General features: G+C 34.6%; 1 protein-coding gene across 1 annotated transcript; it reads right to left on the bottom strand.

Annotated features, from left to right (window-relative positions):
• Nucleotides 1–3,694: 3,694 nt before the first annotated feature.
• LOC138695912 (forkhead box protein J3-like) lies at nt 3,695–18,837 on the bottom strand. The gene is made up of 5 exons (XM_069820276.1): nt 18,708–18,837; nt 18,009–18,369; nt 12,207–12,365; nt 11,667–11,832; nt 3,695–7,696 (listed from the first exon to the last, which is right to left on the bottom strand). Exons 2-5 carry the CDS (start codon nt 18,324–18,326, stop codon nt 5,868–5,870), a joined length of 2,472 nt encoding a protein of 823 aa, XP_069676377.1. The 5' UTR covers nt 18,327–18,369; nt 18,708–18,837; the 3' UTR covers nt 3,695–5,867.
• Between the last annotated feature and the right edge of the window lie 1,011 nt (nt 18,838–19,848).

Raw genomic sequence — 19,848 nt, 5'->3', positions numbered from 1 at the left:
CATACTTGAATAATATAAAAAAAAAAGTTCTCATGTACAAAATCCAGAAAAATGGATTTATGAATCAGTTATATATAAATATGTAGATGAATATTTTACACTGTAACAGCTCAAGTAAGAGCTAATGAAATTAAATTTAACTGTCAATATGAGAGATAGCTGAATGCCCAAACAGTTCCGACACATTTCATGTCAGCTTAATAATTGATCTGCCAACCATAGTGAGAAGGCAAGAACAACAGACTATCACAAAATACAGTAACTGGAAGCAACAATGCAATCAAAACTGGCTATGGTTAAAAAGTTAAAAACATTCTTTGGTCCCTAGATAACCAACCTCAAACTGGGGGAGGTTGTCCTATTCATTTTGGTTTAATTGGAGAAAAAAAATATTAGCAACATCATTCAATACAGCATGACAACACAAAATTATTTTAAAAACATACCACAATACATAGGCAGTACAGCATCTTAAGAATAACAAATAAATTCTTAATTTACATGAATTATTGAAAGGTATCAACTTCATTTGCCTTATATTTGTCAACATAAAACAGCTCACTAATCTATACCATTCAGTTTTAATTCCACTTAATGGGGATTGCAATAAAACTAAAAGAAAAAAAATAACGGCACAGGCAACATAAGAGTGTATTATCCTCAGACAAAATTAATATTTGAACTACATTTCATTACATTCTTTTCAAGTGTTCTGGCCACAGGCAGGTCTTTCACTGTACTTATTCCAATATGCGCATGTTTCTTTGGTTTGAATTGTGAAATGAATCACACAGGAGAATCTTAAAACTTTTCCGATAATTATTAGTGTGTCTGGTTTACAACTTTGTTAATAATTACAAAGTTGGAATTAAACACATTACAAAACAGAGTTAGTTATATAACAAAGCAAGTTGTAACATAATTTAACACTGGTTAATTTCATTATGATGCAATCAGAATTATTTCCATTAATGAAGAGCAAAGTACCATGTACTATTGAACTGTTAATCACAGAAAAAACTTGAACTTGATCTTTTCGGAAGTGATCAAAATGTTTGGGTAATAATTGCAACAAAAGCACAAGGGATGATAAATAAAATTTCATACTAGACAAACAATTGGAATAAAGTTATTACAATCTTGAACTTCAGTTATAGAATAGTAATCTTTAATACAGAACAAATAAAACTCAAAATTCGTTTATTTGAAGGGTTCAGAGCCATAGTGGGCCAAGCGCCATTTATTAAAAACAGCAAGAGAAAGCAAGGGTTAAAGTTAAGTGAATACCACAGTTTAATGAAGACTGACATATCATTTGGTTTGAATGTGTATACTTTATAATACTTGCTATATGTTTCCATTGAATTATGGTGATAACTTCATTTTAACCCTTGTTTGCTACGGTTTGCGCTTGGCCCACTAAGGTTCTGAACCATTCATTTGTTGTACTTCAATAGAATTTAAAATTATTATAAATGTCACTTATTCAAATTCTGTCCATATATTTAAACATTGTAGGTAAATTATAATGTATCTGTTACTAGAAAGTATTGGTGAGTTCACATATTTCTTAAAATGTTATCTATACAGAACTTCCACTGAATTAGTTCCTTCTCTAAAAATTCTATTACTTTTCTTTTTTGCATCAAAATCTTCTTACCAAATTGTGAGAAAGTATTTTCTAAATTATATATAAATGTTGGAGATCAGATTCTGTTCAGTAATAATGATCTCATCATCTGCAAACAATGACATATGAAAATGTACATTTCATGGGAACTCCATCATGATACCTCTGTCTCCACAGCTGGATGATGTGGTTCATGTAAATACCGAAAAAAAAAAGGAAGAAACATTACAATCTTGTCATACTCATGCAGAGTACCTATCATCTATTTTTACATTAATGTGATTGTGCCTTTAAATATTATTTATTCATTCATAGTTTTATGCCCAGGAGCAAACTCAGCATTCTCTAACCTTCCGTATTTTTCACCTTCCTCTTAGTCTCGATCCACGTATCTTATTTTGTCTGATATCTTCTTTTGCATCAAACTTTTTTCCCTTTCACCATTCCTTCCAGTGTATCATTCTGTATTCGGTTTCTTCTCAGCCAGTAGCCCAACCAATTCCTTTCTCTCTTCCTGATCACTTTCAGCATTACTTTTTCTTCACCCACTCTTTCTAGCACAGCTTCAATACTTATTTTGTCTGTCCATTCCACATGCTACATTCTTCTCCATATCCACATTTCAAAATAAATGCTTCCAGTCATTTCTCTTCATTTATAAACTGCCTTAGCTAATTTTTTTTATTGGGTTATTTTACGACGCTGTATCAACATCTAGGTTATTTAGCGTCTGAATGAAATGAAGGTGATAATGCCGGTGAAATGAGTCCGGGGTCCAGCACCGAAAGTTACCCAGCATTTGCTCGTATTGGGTTGAGGGAAAACCCCAGAAAAAACTTCAACCAGGTAACTTGCCCCGACCGGGATTCGAACCCGGGCCACCTGGTTTCACCGCAAGACGCGCTGACCGTTACTCCACAGGTGTGGACCCTTAGCTAATTGATTAGGTATGCTGTCACTGACCAAAATTTCTAGAAGTTTATTCCTGTTAACTTTATTAAAAGCTTTTATGAAATCAATAAAGGCCAAATGTGTTTCAATAGTATACTCTCTACATTTTCCAATTAATGTTTTTAATGTCAATTGTCACAACAAGTTCTTCTTTGTTAGAAATCATTTTGTTCTTTGCCCTGTTTATCATCATAGAATGTAGACAACTTATTTTTTATGATAGAATATAGCTTGTAACATGTATTTAGTAAACTGATGTGTCTATAGTTGTCGCAGTTTTTTGTCATTCTTTCTATATATGATATCACAAGAGCTTTTTGTTAGCAGTTAGGAGGGAATGAACCAAGGCAAATAGTGTTCGGAAAACAGAAATATCTAAATTATGCTGATTGCCAGCCACTGTGAGTTTGAAGCATTACCACCAGGCATATGAACAACTTCGTATACAATGAAAAGATTTATAGTAGAAAATAAGAAGAAATATTATGTAAATGTCAAATATATCCCACTGGAGACAGACGAAAAGAGATTATTATAACAGACAAAGATTTTCAACAAATGCAAATTTGAACTTCTTACTTCATATTTACTTATATCATGCTTTATAAATTATTATTATTATTATTATTATTATCAACATCATTTCAAGTATGATTAGTGAACTATGTTACTAGTAAGCGATGTATGCAACAGAGAGGGAAAGGAACTGGCCATTCTACCTCATTATCTCCTGGCTTAGTTGTCTCATGAGCTATGCCTTATTGGTGTCATGAGGTTCCAAACAGTCTTCAGACTCCTGACAGAACATATATATATTTTTATTATTATTTGTGCAATGACAGGGTCCTTAACTTGCCATTACTCGCTCCAACTCAACGAGCATAGCCTCTCATAGATGTCGCTGGAGTGGAAAAGTGTAGACCGCTTAGTTTGTCAGAGAGTATCCAGGGTGTGTCATAGGCAGTGGGTCTACATTACACTCTTAATGAATGAGTGAGTGAATGAATGAATGAATGAATGAATGAATGAATGAATGAATGAATGAATGAAGAATAATAATAATAATAATAATAATAATAATAATAATAATAATTTTAAAAAATCTGAAAGTTAGAATTTATAAAACAGTTATATTACCGGTTTTTCTGTATGGTTGTGAAACTTGGACTCTCACTTTGAGAGAGGAACAGAGATTAAGGGTGTTTGAGAATAAGGTTCTTAGGAAAATATTTGGGGCTAAGAGGGATGAAGTTACAGGAGAATGGAGAAAGTTACACAACGTAGAGCTGCACGCATTGTATACTTCACCTGACATAATTAGGAACATAAAATCCAGACGTTTGAGATGGGCAGGACATGTAGCACGTATGGGCGAATCCAGAAATGCATATAGAGTGTTAGTTGGGAGGCCGGAGGGAAAAAGACCTTTGGGGAGGCCGAGACGTAGATGGGAAGATAATATTAAAATGGATTTGAGGAAGGTAGGATATGATGGTAGAGACTGGATTAATCTTGCTCAGGATAGGGACCAATGGCAGGCTTATGTGAGGGCGGCAATGAACCTCCGGGTTCCTTAAAAGCCAGTAAGAGAGAGAGAAATAATAATAATAATGATGACGATGGACAATTGATGGGATGTCATAGGGGAACCTGAGTACCTGGACAAAACTCCAGTGTTGCCTGGTTTACCCAACAAAAAGTTATAAATTCAAGATGGTAGACAGGGATATGAAACCGGGCCCTTTGGTGCATTGCAAATTATAGATATCCTATGTCCAAAGCTTTACTTTACCTTCCTCTTTGATAAAGACAATAGTTAAAAACGTGAGCTTTAAATCTGATTTTCCAAATAAAAATAACATTCATATTTTTGAATGAAAAAGTACCAACATTTGATATTTAGAGCTGCATAAAAGCGAAATTCTGTTTAAAAGTAAAAAAGATCTGGTTGAGCTGCAGAAGCAAGCATCACGCTTGCAAACAGTAGGCATATCTGCACATTCTTGATACACCTATACCGGTACTTTAATAACCTCTGCAGCTCATCACTTTCTGTCCTCTATTGTCATTCTTAAGTGCTGTACAACCTGCATTAACCACAAACGTCTGTCTGTTCTATGAATGTTAGTTACATTTTGGATCAGTATGCTGCTGCATGAAGCTTGGATTGATGCAACATTTATATATATGCTTATATATTTATAGGTCAGATTAATAAAATAACGTGGTTTGAGCAATATGTCAATGCTTAATGCAATCAAATATCCTATAAAAAGAAAGAACCACATATGTTTCTTTATGATAAAAAGATTTACACTCTCTTTAAGCATTGGTTAAACATCCAGTAGAACAATGTCAGAACATCCTAGGGGCATGTAAGCACAGGAGGTATAACCACACAATACAATTTTTTCATACTCACAAACCCCTATTATTTAATGTATTAATCTTAAACTACAAGGCATCACTGACACATGAAGGATATTTGCAGACTTGATCGTTCAGGTCAGTGATGTAAATATAACTGAACATCTGTAATAAAAAAACCCAATCTTGCAACACTAACCTAAATATTCCCAAACCATTCTCGAGATATTAGGAACTCTATATGAGAAAGTTTAGTTCAAACATTAAGAACTCCACCAGTTATTAAAAACCATGGAAAACCTAATTTTAAAATTTCTTGATCTCTTTTTTTTTTCTTTCTCTCTCTCTATACCATATTAACAACAACAGTTCTCAAGTATCAATAAACATAAAGATGAGGTCTGATACAAAATTTTACAGATTTTAACAAAATACTCCACTATATAAACCCATATAAATACAACACATATACATGCCAACAACATTCTGCAGGTATAAATAGTAAAATGTTAACAAAGCTCAATCAAACATGAATGTATCAATAAACATAAAAAAAATGAAAATACAGTTTGATTGACTGAACAATCACATTGTTCATAATCTCACAAGGGAAAATAAATTTAATCTTACAAAACAAAAAATCAAAGCATACTTTCCCTTTCCTCAAAAACTACTGGTAGTCAAAATATCAGTATTTAACTAACAGTTCAACCAATTTTCTTGGTTTAGCATATAAAAAAATGTACAAAATGTTATTGTGCTGATGGGATAATTACTCTTCTATGCATGTTGCAATCCTGGAGTTAATCTGATCTGTTCCATGCCAACCATCCGTCTCAGTCAACAACTAACAAATGATAATGAAAAACACAATTATTCCCTATACAGTCATGTAATATCTAATCCTGTACAGCTGATGTTATAAGAGACGATCCCAGTTGAAATCGTCGTCTATCTCATCGTCTGAGTGGCTGTCTGCCGGGGCAGGAGGATTGACTGCTTCACTGTGACTATAGCTGGCACCATGAACAAGCAGACCTTCAGAGTTTAACAGGCTATCGGTGCTACTTCTGAAACTGCTGCTGCGTTCTGATGCAGGCGGCCCTTCATCACTACACTCACTCACCTGAAAGCTGCGCTCAGCGGTCGAGCATCCACTACTCCCACAGTCCTTACCTTGGAACACGTGATCCACAGATGGACTACTATTAACTTTACATTCGTTATTCTGAAAGCCACTACAGTTTACAGACTGATACACCTGGTGTTTAGACTGTCCAACAACAAAATTACTGCCTTGCTGAAACGTTTGTTCTGATTGATTCCCACTGTTAAAACTGCGACTTGGTGGCATTTCAATCATATCATTTAACGGTGCACCTTCGAATTCCTGGGAGTTCACAGGATTTATATTAATGTTTCTACCACTGTATGCACTAGAATAAGAACTGTTTGTACTGGCCCTGTCTAGTACTTGGTTTGGGATACCAGGACTGCCATAATGCCCATCATTAGGATTGTACAGTACGTTCATGGAAGGGTCGTGATTAAATGAGTTACTGGAGTCGTTATGAGTGGGAGTACGAGGTTTATTATTTGAGAAGGGATTGTCATGAGAGCTGGCAACAAAGTTACCTTCGTGAGTACCGGCCCCACTAGGGACATATGAGCCATCATGTGAACTAGATCTACTGTAGTTGCTAGCATCTCTCGAATATGAAACATTGTTGGTTCCTCCATGAACAGTAGCATATGAACTATCATTGGATTTGTTTTCAACAGGCAATCTTCCGTAAGGGCTTCCACAAGGACCTGATCCTGGTGGAATGTTACTGTACGAGGCACCACTTTCAACACTAGAGTATTGTGGATCATTATGTGAACCTGACCCTCCACTAGGGTACGGATTATCAGATCCACCAAGGGTATTTGAATATATAACATCATGAGATCCTCTGTTCGATACTTCTTTAGAGATTCCTGGATATGATCCCGTGTAAGGATCTTGCCTGCCTGGGAAAGTTCCATTATTTGGCAGTTTCATGTAAGATCCATTGGAATTAAGTTGGAAGTTGTAGGGATCGTTTTGTTGCATGGACCTACTTCCTTGAACAGAGGGGTAATGACCATTTGGTGCGTTGGCCCCATTTGGTACTGCTAAGTATGTTTCACTATTAGCACCTACCGTGCTTGATGATCTACTACTATATGGAGAACCGTCTTCCTGGGAGACCGCAAAGGGTGAATCATGGGAACCAGAAGCTCGTGAGAGGTCGGAGTATGGTGAATTACTGGCACCTCTCGGTACCATGTTATAGGGAGAGTTGCTTGCACTTAGACGTCGAGGGACTGCAGTGTACGGAGATTCATTAGGGTTACCTGATCCACCTCTTGGGAGAGTATTATATGGTGAGTCATTCAGACTTGAAGGTCCTCTCTGAAGAGGACTGTAAGTGGTGTCCAACTGATTCACGCTTCTTGGCAAGACACTGTTATATGAAGATTCTGCACTAGCACCCTGTGAAACAAATGAGTGCTCACCAGGCATCATACTTGTAGTTGCGGTTGTAGAGAGCTGCTGTTGATGTTCTGATTCCAAACTCATTCCGTACTGTGAGAGAAGTCCGTTAAGAACAGCTGAGAACTCGTTAGTGTCACTAAGTTCCAGATGCCCCAAATCACCACCACTACTCGTATGATCCCTTACAGACATGTCTGCTGATTCAAAGTTTGGTCGCATGCTGTCAGCTGAAAGTAAAGCAAATTTCAGTTAATTATTCAAAAAGAGACACCATATTTCAATTTAATTTAAAGAGTTAACAAAGCACTGTAGATTATAAATGAAGCTAACTGTTTTATTATAGTAAAGTTAATACTAAAAATTGCTTCACTTGGCATACAAACTTTTTAAAAATCATGCACGCACCCACCCTTTCTGGCAGTCAGATGTAAAGCATATTATATATGTATAATCACTAGACTTCGGATTTTTAGGTTCTAAAAGTCTTATTTTAGGTACCTAAAATAGGCTCTATTCCAATGCAAAATAGGTTCTTAAAATGACAGAATATGATTTTAAAAATTCTAATTACATTCATAGATTATCATCAATTAAAATAAAATAATGTGAGATACAATACATGAAAGTATAATGCAGCAGAAGGAAGTTGCATACTCAAAATTGTACTGATAATAAACACACAAACACTTTTCTAACATTAAATTTTAAAGAAATATTTATGACAACACAACATGTGCTATTTGAATACGTAGTATCCAAGACTTCCAAGGTACAGAAGAATCCCTCTTAACCGCACCAAAGAGACCAGGCTAGTTCCGGATACGAGATTTTGCCGGATAATTGAATAAATACCTGTATATACAAAAAAAAAAGTCCGTATTTCGTGGTGCCAAATGTTGAAACTGTAGCCATGTAAAGCTTATTTCTCTATCACTTGCTCATAATTGAATAAACATAAAACTGTGTGGAACACAACACAAATACAAAATTTAGGTTCGAATATACACTGAAAACGAAAGTTCGTGCGAATTTCCTAATGTGGCAACATTGATGGCCCGAACATAACTAAATAAACATAAAAACTGTGTGGATTTTCTTTATTAAAATACATTACACAACACAAATAATAAACTAATTTTAGCTTCGAATATTCACTGAAAACGAAAGTTCGTGCCTAATGTGGTAAAATTGACGGCCCCGACTGGCAATGTCGCAGATTTAAACATTTCTTTTTTTGGCCCAGCCAAAAGTGCCTTGTTTTGGCAATGCTGGTTATTTGGGTGCCGGTTACGAGAGATTTTACTGTATGTTCATTTACTTTTTTGCAGTTTTCAGAAGTCCCGGTTTACTTTCTATGGTTCGAACTACATTAACCGTTCTTACCTGTATACTTTACATGCACATAAAACAGAAAATAACAAATATCATATATATAGAAATAAATATTAAAAAAGATCATTTTTACTTTACTTTCTATTAGTACTTCAATTAACTGACAAGTACAGCACAGACAGTCATCTACTATCCTTCATCTCAACCAAAGACGTTGTAGTTATATATCTAGACACACAATTGGCGCTGGTGTCGTGTACAAATTTGAAACCTCTCGCACAGGTTCGCGCGACGCCATGTTTTGGGAGCACAAATGATTGTTTCTATAAAGCATTCGGAGTTTAGAAAATACCACTAAACTTATTTACATATTTTCTAACGTATAATATAAAATAACAGAAGTAAATCTAAATATTGTAACTAAGCATTGTTTTAAATATAAACACCTTATATTGCTCATAAATAGACTTATTAGTTTATTTTTATTTTCTATGACCGAATACATGGAATATTTTTACTTACGCTATTTTATACACGTTAGAAAATACGTAAATAATTTATTTAAATTATATTACAAAGAGAGGGATGTCCGTTAAAAATGTCTATATACCCAGTGGTATTTTCCAAACACCTAACGCACTGTAATAATAATTCTCAGTGTTTTGAGAATCAGAGGCGATGTGACTCTTCTACTGCAGACATTGATTGCAATTCCCTCATTCTTACATCATTCTCAATGACACAATATTGTTAAAAATGTGATTGTATTCATTGCTGGCTTAGTTGTTAAATCATTAAGAAAAATATGGTGTAATAAATCTAAAGACTCAATTTATGGTACGTAGCCTACTAGGAGTAAACAAAATCTCTTTTATTTTTTTAACGAAAGAATAATGAGAGTCTTATCATACCATCATCTGAGATTATAGAAATATGCCGCTTAAGTGAAAGAGCGATTATACAGATGTTGACAGTTCAATGGCATATTACCACCCACTCTTACATCGTATGGAAACAATGTGCTCTAGAAGTATAACACTTGTACAATCTTTCTACACTTACAGGAACATATTTTAGAAAATGGATCCCAGATTCCTCCCGAGAATCATATTTTAAACTTGTTAAACTGACCATAAAAGTACATAAAGATCTACTGACGTAGCTCAGTGGGCTAAGGACTGTCCGTCCGGAGTCGCGCTAGGTCGCGGGTTCGATTCCAGCTGATTTCCTGGTTGGGTTTTTCTTATATCCCCAACCGTAAGGTGAATGTCAGGTAACCTATGGCGGATCCTTGGCCTCGTCTCGCCAAATATCATCTCGCTATCATCAATACCATCGATGCTAAATAATCTAGTAGTTGATACAGCGTTATTAAATAACCAAATAAAAGAAAGTACTACATAAAGAGCTGATGTTAGCACACAGCTTAAGGTTACCAGTACAACACGACTTTACATAAAAATGTTGTAAGACAATATTTAACAGAGTCAATAATAATAATAATAATAATAATAATAATAATAATAATAATAATAATAATGAATCAATAGGCAAGATGTTCTGTACACTAGGCCTGAGCTCTATTATGACTAATTCATGATGTGACGTTTATTTCATACTAAAACATTAGGTACATGTTTCTATTTTACAGGTGTAGGCCTATATTATGTGATATGGAAGCGAATAAATAATAATTGTTCATTTCTCGTCCACATCAAAGCAAACGTGTTTACAATATAGGCCTAATGTAACGTCTTACACAGGCAGTGTTTTGTTAATAATAGTTAATATTAATAATTTTCTTTTCATCTGAACTATTACTACAATATGCATTTGTATTTCTGTTCGCTCTATATGTTGTCAAATAACTATACAACATCTTTAGTTATGGTATCAAATTGTTGCAGTTTTCTTTCGTTTCATGTCAAACTAACGGTAACTAAGCTTAATTATATCTTTAACGTGGTCGCTTTAAATGTTAATAAGTTTTTTTTTCTTTTCATTTATCCATTCAGATTGATTTATAAGAGACACCAAACAAATATATTAAACATTCAGCATTGTATAGTGCAGCCGTCTGCTAGCCGGTGCTTCTCCCAAAGCATGGCGGCGGACTCAAGCTTCAATTTGTCCCTACTCTAAACTTCTGCGCAGCCTTGGCTGTAGGGGCTCGATCTCAACACATCCCTTCCCATTTACCCTGTGAGTTTGCACTAGCCACAGGACCAATGATTTAAGTTCACTATAGACAATCACTGAATCCAGAGTTTACTTCATGTATATGTACAGTACATGCATATAAATGTTCTAGTATAAAATATTATATTAGGGCCATGTCATATTTAAAACAACTCTTTTATATACTTTTTATAATTTTTCCTTTGGCCATAATAGGGGCGGGGGGAAAAAACGCACGCACGCACACGCACACACACACACACAAAAATGCACATCTAAAAAAAAAAAAAAAAGACATGAATATTATTCAAACCAAAGTTAAGATATAAGGCTAATAGTAGTCCACTGCTGTGGAGTAACAGCGTGTCTGATCGTGAAACAAGTGGGTTCAAATCCTGGTTGGGGTTTTTTCCCTTAACCAATTGAAGCAGAATTGCTGGGTAACTTTCGGCATTGGACTTCAGACTCATTTCGTCATCATTAATTCACATAGCACCATCATCCATATTATAATCTGGGTTAAGTTCACAGTGCGGCATGCTGCACTTATACAACACGGCCGTTCAGGTACCCAATCATTCACAGAACAGGAGTGGTAAGCACAATAAGCCTCAGGCTGCAGTGCAAGCTTCTGGGTGCCTCCTTTGTACAAGAGAAAAAAAAAAGGCTAATAGTAAATGGACTCACCTGAAGTAGTACAATGGGAGTCAGCTTTCATAGTGTGTTGGTCATACTTGTTGTTGGGTGCAGATGGCCAGTCAGAAACCTTTGGGCGGGCAGCCCCAGAAGTTGCAAAGGCACAGTTGTTGTAGTCACTACTGTTGCTGCTGCATTCAGGACTATATGGCGATGCCTACAATAGATGTGATGAGGACAATGAAGCAAATGTGTTCATAAAGTGTCTTAAATTTTAGAATGTTCCACATCAACATCATAGTTATCACCAATGGCACAGAATTCTTAAATTACACAGACTCAAAATTTTAAACAAGTTAACCTATAATAAAAAACAGGGTTGTTATTATTCCTGAATATCTCTCTCTCTCTCTCTCTCTCTCCTCATTCACCTGTTTCCCTTTTTCTTTCTTTCACATACACATTATAGCATGCTGGGTTGATACGTCTGAGATTAAATTTCTTGCATGGAGAAAAGAGTTCTCTATATTACAGAAGCAGCTTTGGTATCTGAACAAGAAAACTTAATTTGAACATATCTTCTAGTCTTACCCTGAAAAGTTGGGAATTTGACTTTTTCTTTTTAGAAAATCCATCATCCTGACTTGAATTATAGTCAATACTCCAGTAGCTGCCCTTCCCTGGATCATCCTTGCTGCGGGCAACTTTGGTGAAGCACTTATTGAGAGACAGGTTGTGACGAATAGAGTTCTGAAGCAGAAAAAAATATGTGTAGTTTCTATTTCAGTGACTAAATAGTGTAGCAGACGACAAAGATTCGTTTATAAAAGAAAATATGAGAGAAGAAGAGAACTATGGAATTTCATACTGTTTAATAATCACATGCTTTAAATTTCTCTTCATAGAGAGCAATGGTCTACTCTACTCTAAAAACAAGTGCCTTGGTAGAATCTGAAGTAAGATGGTCTATTTTATTTTGAACAAATAAATCACGAAAGTGACACCATTATTCTGCAGATTGAAAGTAAAAATAAAATTGAACCGAAAAAAAAAAAGATTTTAGAAGCAGTTGTTTTTACATAAAATTATAAATCTTAATCAAAACAAAAATAGAGTTAACTTTAAAAAAGGAGGGAAAATGAAAAAAAAAATAATGTGGCACTGTTCTATCTAACTACAAGGCATGACTGTCTAAATATTGAAGTACAGATCCAGAAACAAAATTCAGGTGGCCCAAATTAGGGTTATTAGTATGAATTCTTGCTGCCACATTCCTCTGGTTTGACCCTGTGATTTATGGAGAAACCTAAAAAACATGATACATGAAAGCAATTCCGACAAGCTGGAGGAACTAAAGGACAATGAAATATAATAATACAGCAACTTTTAATTATGTACTGTGTTAACTATTAAAACTTAAGCAGGTATAGTACCTTCATAAGTTTTAATAGTTAACACAGTATGTAATTGAAAGTTGTTACTGTTAGTTTAGCAAGTTTTAAAGTATTATCATATTTTTATACACAAATGTTAAAAGTGTTGTGAATTAAGAATGAATAAAAGACATTAGGCTACTAAAAGGGGGATAGTATCAATTTCAAGTAAAGAACTTCGTCATAAACGATAAGCAACTCCAGAGGGCAGTGACAGAATGGGCACATGAATGTGAGGATAAAGCTTAGAAATGAATCCCCTGAAGAACAAAGTAATGCATGTTACCAAAGAGCATAGAGAGACTTACAAATTCAGTGGACTGGAGAAACTTTGGAACAAGATGAGGATTTTGAATATCTCGGCACTATTTAATTTATTGGGTTATTTTACGATGCTGTATCAACATCTCGGCACTATTATAAGTTCAGATGGGTTTAATATATGTGGAAATAAATAAACGAGTCATGAAGCCAACCAAATTCACTATCAAATCAACATTATCTTAATTATATTGACAAAAAGGAAATCAGCAAAGAAACTAAGATGCGTATATATAAATCAGTCTATATTCCGATTTCCCTCAATGGCTCTGAAAGTTGCACAATGCTAAATAACAACGAAAGCAGAATGACATGACCAGAGATGATGTAGCTATGGAAAAGTGTGGGCAAAACAAGGAAGGACAGAATAAAGAATGTACAAACTAGAAAAGAACTAGGACAAAGAACTTTTAGCTAAAATAATGGAAAGAAACGAACTGAGGTCGTTTGGGCATGTTATGAACGGAGACAGAAAAACCTAGACAGCTACTGAAAGCACGACCAAACAGAAAAAGGTCAGAGAAAGACCAACAGTAGAATGAGAGAAATATTGTGGGGAAGTTACCATGAAAAAAAGAGAACATCCAAGAAGCAAAGCAAAAAGACTGGCAAGAGAAAAGATGGATACTAAGACCTGATGCCTGAAAGGAAAAAAGGGAGAGCTAAATAAAAAAGAAGAAAAACAACTTCTTCATGTGTACAACATTTTACAAGGTTCCAAAGTCATCATCGGGGCAGCATTTCTAGCAATAAGTAAACGTCGATGTAGCAACCTAGGTTTGATCTATTTGTTGGGTTCACATGATCAATCTATCAGTTGCATGGAAGTTGTCGACAATGGGACAATATGAAAGTAATAATTGCAGTAGAATTCCAATTATCTGGACTAATAGGGGATTAACATGCTCTAGATATGCAACCTGATAAATAAAACACGTACACACAACTACATGAAGTCATTTGCGTCCGTCTGTGACCACTACAGTATCCATCACCTAGCACAATGAAAATTAAAACTCCTCCATTTTTACTTTTCACAACACGAATATTTAAAATAAGCTAATATTTAAAACATACCTATCTTAAGTTATCTCAAGAGCTATTAACCACTTCACTGTTATAGACGTAGAATTTATCCATCTGGCAGTTCATATCTGTAGTATAATGTTATGTAATAAAAGGCTTTAACAAATCAGAGTGTCCAATATATTCTTTAATTTTATGAAACCCTGAGGGCTTTGAACTGTAAAAGAAATTTTAAAAAATTATTTATTGTGATTTTTTTAAGGAGCAAAATGATTGCAACTACAACCCTGACGGCATCCATACACATCATTACACCACCTGTTTTACATGGGCCCTCCTTATCCTTCATTCAGACTTCAATTAACTGCAGTAGCTGAAATTCGAACCCGATATGTTTGTCAGATATATTATGTGCCTCTAATCACATGGCAATGAATTCCCAACAACTGCTGATGCATTAAACGTGTATGCAAGTACCTAAACCGGTTTCAGTGCTGAAAGCAAAATTGGCAATATTTGCCATCAGTGAAGAGGTTAAAAAATGCAGAGGAATGACAGAAATTGTTCATAAGAAAATCAATTTAAGAGTAACTTGCTGTTCCTCTGATATTGTTCAGCCACTATTTCACGAAAAGGCTTAACTTCAGTTATGGTTTTAAAGTCAATGAGAATTTCCATAGTTCAAGCGTTAAAATCATTAACCTCAAATTTTGTCCCTTAGCAAAAAAATCCACATTAGCAATACTCATGACACTATCACATATGTAAAACTATTACAGTGAAACCTTGCTTAACTGAAATAATGGAGATAATACATCCCGTATTTTTTCAACAATTTAACGCACATTTTTACTTAAAAATGCTGTCTAAAATATAACTGCGTCTTATGTTCCGAAGGTCTGTCAATTCATGCCAATAAGATAGCTGTTTTCTCGTTCTCATCCAACAGCAAGGCTACAATAAGGGTGGATGCCCTTTAAGGACTGCAGTAGGCAGAGAAATCAGAAATATGCTTTCCACACTCTCAGTTCACTTGTTTTGTGTTCAGTAGTGACCAGCTGGTGTATGTTTGTCCTGTCAAATGAAAGTCATTCTTTGTTTCTTTAATTCCACCTACCACTACCCCAAGAATTGTGGAACAGTTATGACTGAATGAGAAGTGACAAATGATTCTATGTGTATTACAATAAAGTGCATGCTTTTGCTTTCCACTGTTACACATATTAATAATACTGATAGCATTTTTCTTTCACTATCTAAAATAATCATGGATTCGAAAAAAATATGTTATCTGAAATGGCTCCATCCACTTTAGTTCGTATAAATGGGGTTCTACTGTAAATTATTTTCTGCCGAATGTTATAACATAATAGTTTCTATGGTACCAATATCTCACAATATCGAAAGGGGAGAACATTATTTTAATTTTCTATATTAAAAACATTATGTTTGTAAGTTCAAAGTAAGTTTTTTTCATTTCGATTTTTAACCGACAAATTCTAATATCTGATGAATGCAACATTCAACTCTCCTTCTCTCCAGCATTTAAAAATAGTTCTTGTAAAGTTAATTCACTGAGAAATTCGGATGAAAAGTACAAATCAATCCTACACATATTATCCTACCAATTGCAATCACTCCAACTTTTCTCATCCTCCTTTTCAAATCTGTCCTCTATGAACATTTCTCACACTGCAATATCTTTAGCTGCTATTCTTCTTTTTGTTAACATAATATGTGAGAGTGGTAATGAACCTCCGGGTTCCTTAAAAGACATTTGTAAGTAATACAACTACCAACACGTATGTTAAATACTTGCCTAATGTATATTTAGGATAGGCAACCTATGTAGGGGACAGATCCAATATATTATTATTCTAACTAAACATAATGCACAAATAGAACATACTACACTTCAGCAGATAATTTGTTAGCTACCTAGGAGGATTGGAGCTGGAAGGAAGGTAAAGTATTCAGAACTTAGTGATCTCATGTAAGACTACTGTATGTACGCAATTGCAATATAGGAAAAAAAAAAAAAAAATATATATATATATATATATATATATACACACACACACACACACACAATAATTTTTCAAATTAAAACCAAGTATTATAGCATAGTACCTGTCACAACTAAAGGTCTGCCCAATATATCTGCAATGGCTTATCAATAGGTTTTCATAAGAAATAACATGCATTGCCTTATATGTAGAAGTGCATTCTTCTGTTGATAAGTGATCAATGAAATTGTAGACGTCCATTCTCGCACATGAAACACAACAGCAATGAAAGGACAATACTATATTGGCGAGAAGGTGGCAAGTGCAGGGGAAAATGACAAGTGCAATAAAAGTATATTACTAAATTACAATAATTAATATATATGAACACCGAGAAATAAATAGAAATATGTATAACGTAATAAGTTATATAATGTCTATTTACAATATTTAAATACATTTTAATAATAAAACTATGAGAACATGCCGAACTATAACGAATGGTTACAACAAGGGCAATAAAAGACGAAAGGAGGACATGTCGAGACGACAAGTATAGTACTTATACAAAGTTCTGTGCAAAAACGGCATACATTCTTGGAGATTCTAGTTCATTTTGTGTTTCTATGTTGGCGACAGTGATTATATCCAGCTGTGTGCAAAAACGGCATATCTACAATAGTGGGAAATGGTCTAAAGAATCTAGAAATGGACAATAAGTAATAACACATCTCTAAAAATTGTATAATACTACTGCATGTGCCAAAGCCAAACTTAAAATGAACTCAAGAATTCCATTGTGGTTAAGTAATTGAAATGTCGTATAAATTTTGAAAATATATTAAATGAAGCAAACTAGAATATGGTAAAATGTAAAACACTTCGAGCCTACAAAATTTTTTAATGCTGACAGGCCTTCAAAGAATAAACTTTTCCACATATAGGCTAAATAAATCACGGTAATACGCTTACAGATAAAAAAAAAACTAATAGAAATCAACATAATTATATAAAAAAGAAGTATGCAAGTTGGCGTAATTTTGAAGTTAAAAATAAATCTAAAAGATCGTATAAAAGAAACCAGGCCTAGCCTACATTTCAATCAAGAAAACTAACTGCCGTAACTATGAAATAAGATAGTCAAGAGACAGATGGTACCCATTTGCAGAAGAGAAAAGTCAGTAGAAACTATATTTTGGAAACAACGATAAATTTGTCAGGTACCAGTAAACAAGGTTGGAAACAGTTACGACAACTCAATGGTATCAATACATAAGTAGGACCTAATTACATAACTTGAGTATTTCAGTGTCATCTAATATATAAAAATTATTTTTGACAGTCATAAAGAAGCAGATGACAGTAAAACAAAACGTTCACTAATTTTGATAACAAAATCATAGGCCTCTAGGCAAGTCTAAACAGAACAAAATGTAATTCTCCCATATAAATAGTTTAATGGTGATAATAACAAACCTACATGTACAAAATAATAAAATTAATTCACTGATGTCCAAAATAATTAAATTAATCTGTACAAATAATTTTTTTTAAATCGACAGTTTGATTTTGTTTTCCTTAAAGTGCAGTTGTCTTAATATTTGTACCTTCCAACCAGTCCCTGCATCCCGATAATATGGGAATTGTTGAATGATGAACTGGTATATCTCAGATAGTGTCATCTTTCCTTTTGGTGCATTACTGATGGCGAGACGAATCAGACTTGCATAGCTGTAGGGTGGTTTACCATCTTTGGCCCGATTAGGCGATCCAACATTTGACTCACGGATCATGGCATCCACTTCACCATTGTTGCCGTTTTCCACCGAACCATCTGCTGGGACTACCGTTGTCGGTAATGTGTTATGAGCATTGAGGCACGGCAGCCAATCTATTGCTGTGAGGCTGCGGTCGAGGTTCGACATCGCCCCTCCTTACATGGCAACACCCCTGCATAACAACTTCTCCCTAAAACCACAACAGTGTGCACAAATTTTGTATTATCTTATTGTTGTTAACTAAGAAACTATAATTAGGCCAACCTGTTACCTCATGCAACATAACCTAATATTAACTAATGATGAACTAACTTGACTTCAAAATAAAAGCAACTGATACCTTCATTAATTGCAATTACATGTTTAAATTTAGTGCTATACAAGATTTTTATATGTAAAGTCACTACTTTAAGTGTTTTTAACTCCCTGGGCTGGGCAAATTCTACCAATGTAAATGTATATTTTTATTAGTTTAGAATATATTGTAAACACACAAAGAGCGTTGCATTCGTAATAACCATACTGTACCTTAATATTTTATAGCTACATGTAAGTTCCGAGTTTATAATTATTTGATAATACCGTAGCCAATGACCAATATTTGACAGCTGAGCGAATAATCGCACATTCTCATTAGAAGCCACGTTTAGAGTATTAGAGACATCTAGTGGCAAACATGGCACACTTCATCCCAAAATCCGAACTAGAAAAAGGCGGGATTATTGAAAATAAATTCTAAGCATACAAAAGAATACAACTATAAAATCGACAAAAATCCATCTCATTTACATGAAAGCGGTGCAATGAGAGCTCTAAATCACCATATTATATTATATGATGTCCTTTATGACATCTGTCATTTTTTCTTAAGCAAAATATGTTTAAAACTTTAGTTGGGTTTGTCTAGGATATTAATCCATTACTGATTATAGAATGAAAGTGTCATCAACATAGAGCACCCTGGGGCTAGCGTCTATTACTCGCGGAGAACGCACTGCACTACGGTGGATTCGTAGCTGCTAGCGGATATGCTCTCTATCTCTTCCTGCTGCACGACGGTGCACACGGGATGGCTCTGCTTACCCTTTACCTATTTCAGCGAGTGCTGACGACCACTGCCATAGCATATTTTTCTATAGTCTTTTGAAAAGTCAATTTTTCGTTTGTTATTTTGGTTTCGATTTAATACAATTTTACGCACTAATAGTCAGCACTAATAGTATTTCCAAAAAATCTCCAAAAAGTTGACCTCATTAACATCACCCTCACAAATTCTGAAAACTGTAAGCTTTCGTTTTTGTATTTATTTATTTTCATAAAAGTTGAACCTCCTCAATATTCTTTATGCGTTTAAATGAAGTTTTTCCTCTGACACTTTCCAAACACACCAACAACTAAGATTACTTTCATCACTAAAATAAATAACTTCAATCGTCTGCTTCCTTCATGAATCTTTCTATCTCTTCCTTTGAAAATGTTCTAGATTTTTTAGCTTTGTAACCTTCTGATTTTCTCTTTAAAAAGGCAATTACATTGGTACATCGATGGCTCAGAAGCAGACTGTTCCAAGTCCATTTTACTATTTTTTTTTCAGGAGAGCTATTTTAAGCTCCTGACATTCAAAGCTTTATGAAACAATTTGGAATAGCTTCATAGCAACCTTATGGAG

This window comes from Periplaneta americana, chromosome 1 (genome assembly GCF_040183065.1).
Source record: "Periplaneta americana isolate PAMFEO1 chromosome 1, P.americana_PAMFEO1_priV1, whole genome shotgun sequence".
Lineage (NCBI taxonomy): Eukaryota > Metazoa > Arthropoda > Insecta > Blattodea > Blattidae > Periplaneta > Periplaneta americana.
Note: the sequence above shows the minus strand (reverse complement) of the source record. Positions and strands in the feature narration are given on the sequence as shown.

Coding starts and splice junctions, on each gene's coding strand:
- LOC138695912 (XM_069820276.1), bottom strand. CDS start 18,326: ATGTCGAACCTCGACCGCAGCCTCACAGCAATAGATTGGCTGCCGTGC. Junction 12,366..18,008: donor ATGCAGGGACTGGTTGGAAG/GTACAAATATTA, acceptor TTTCTGCTTCAG/AACTCTATTCGTCACAACCT. Junction 11,833..12,206: donor CAAATTCCCAACTTTTCAGG/GTAAGACTAGAA, acceptor CATCTATTGTAG/GCATCGCCATATAGTCCTGA.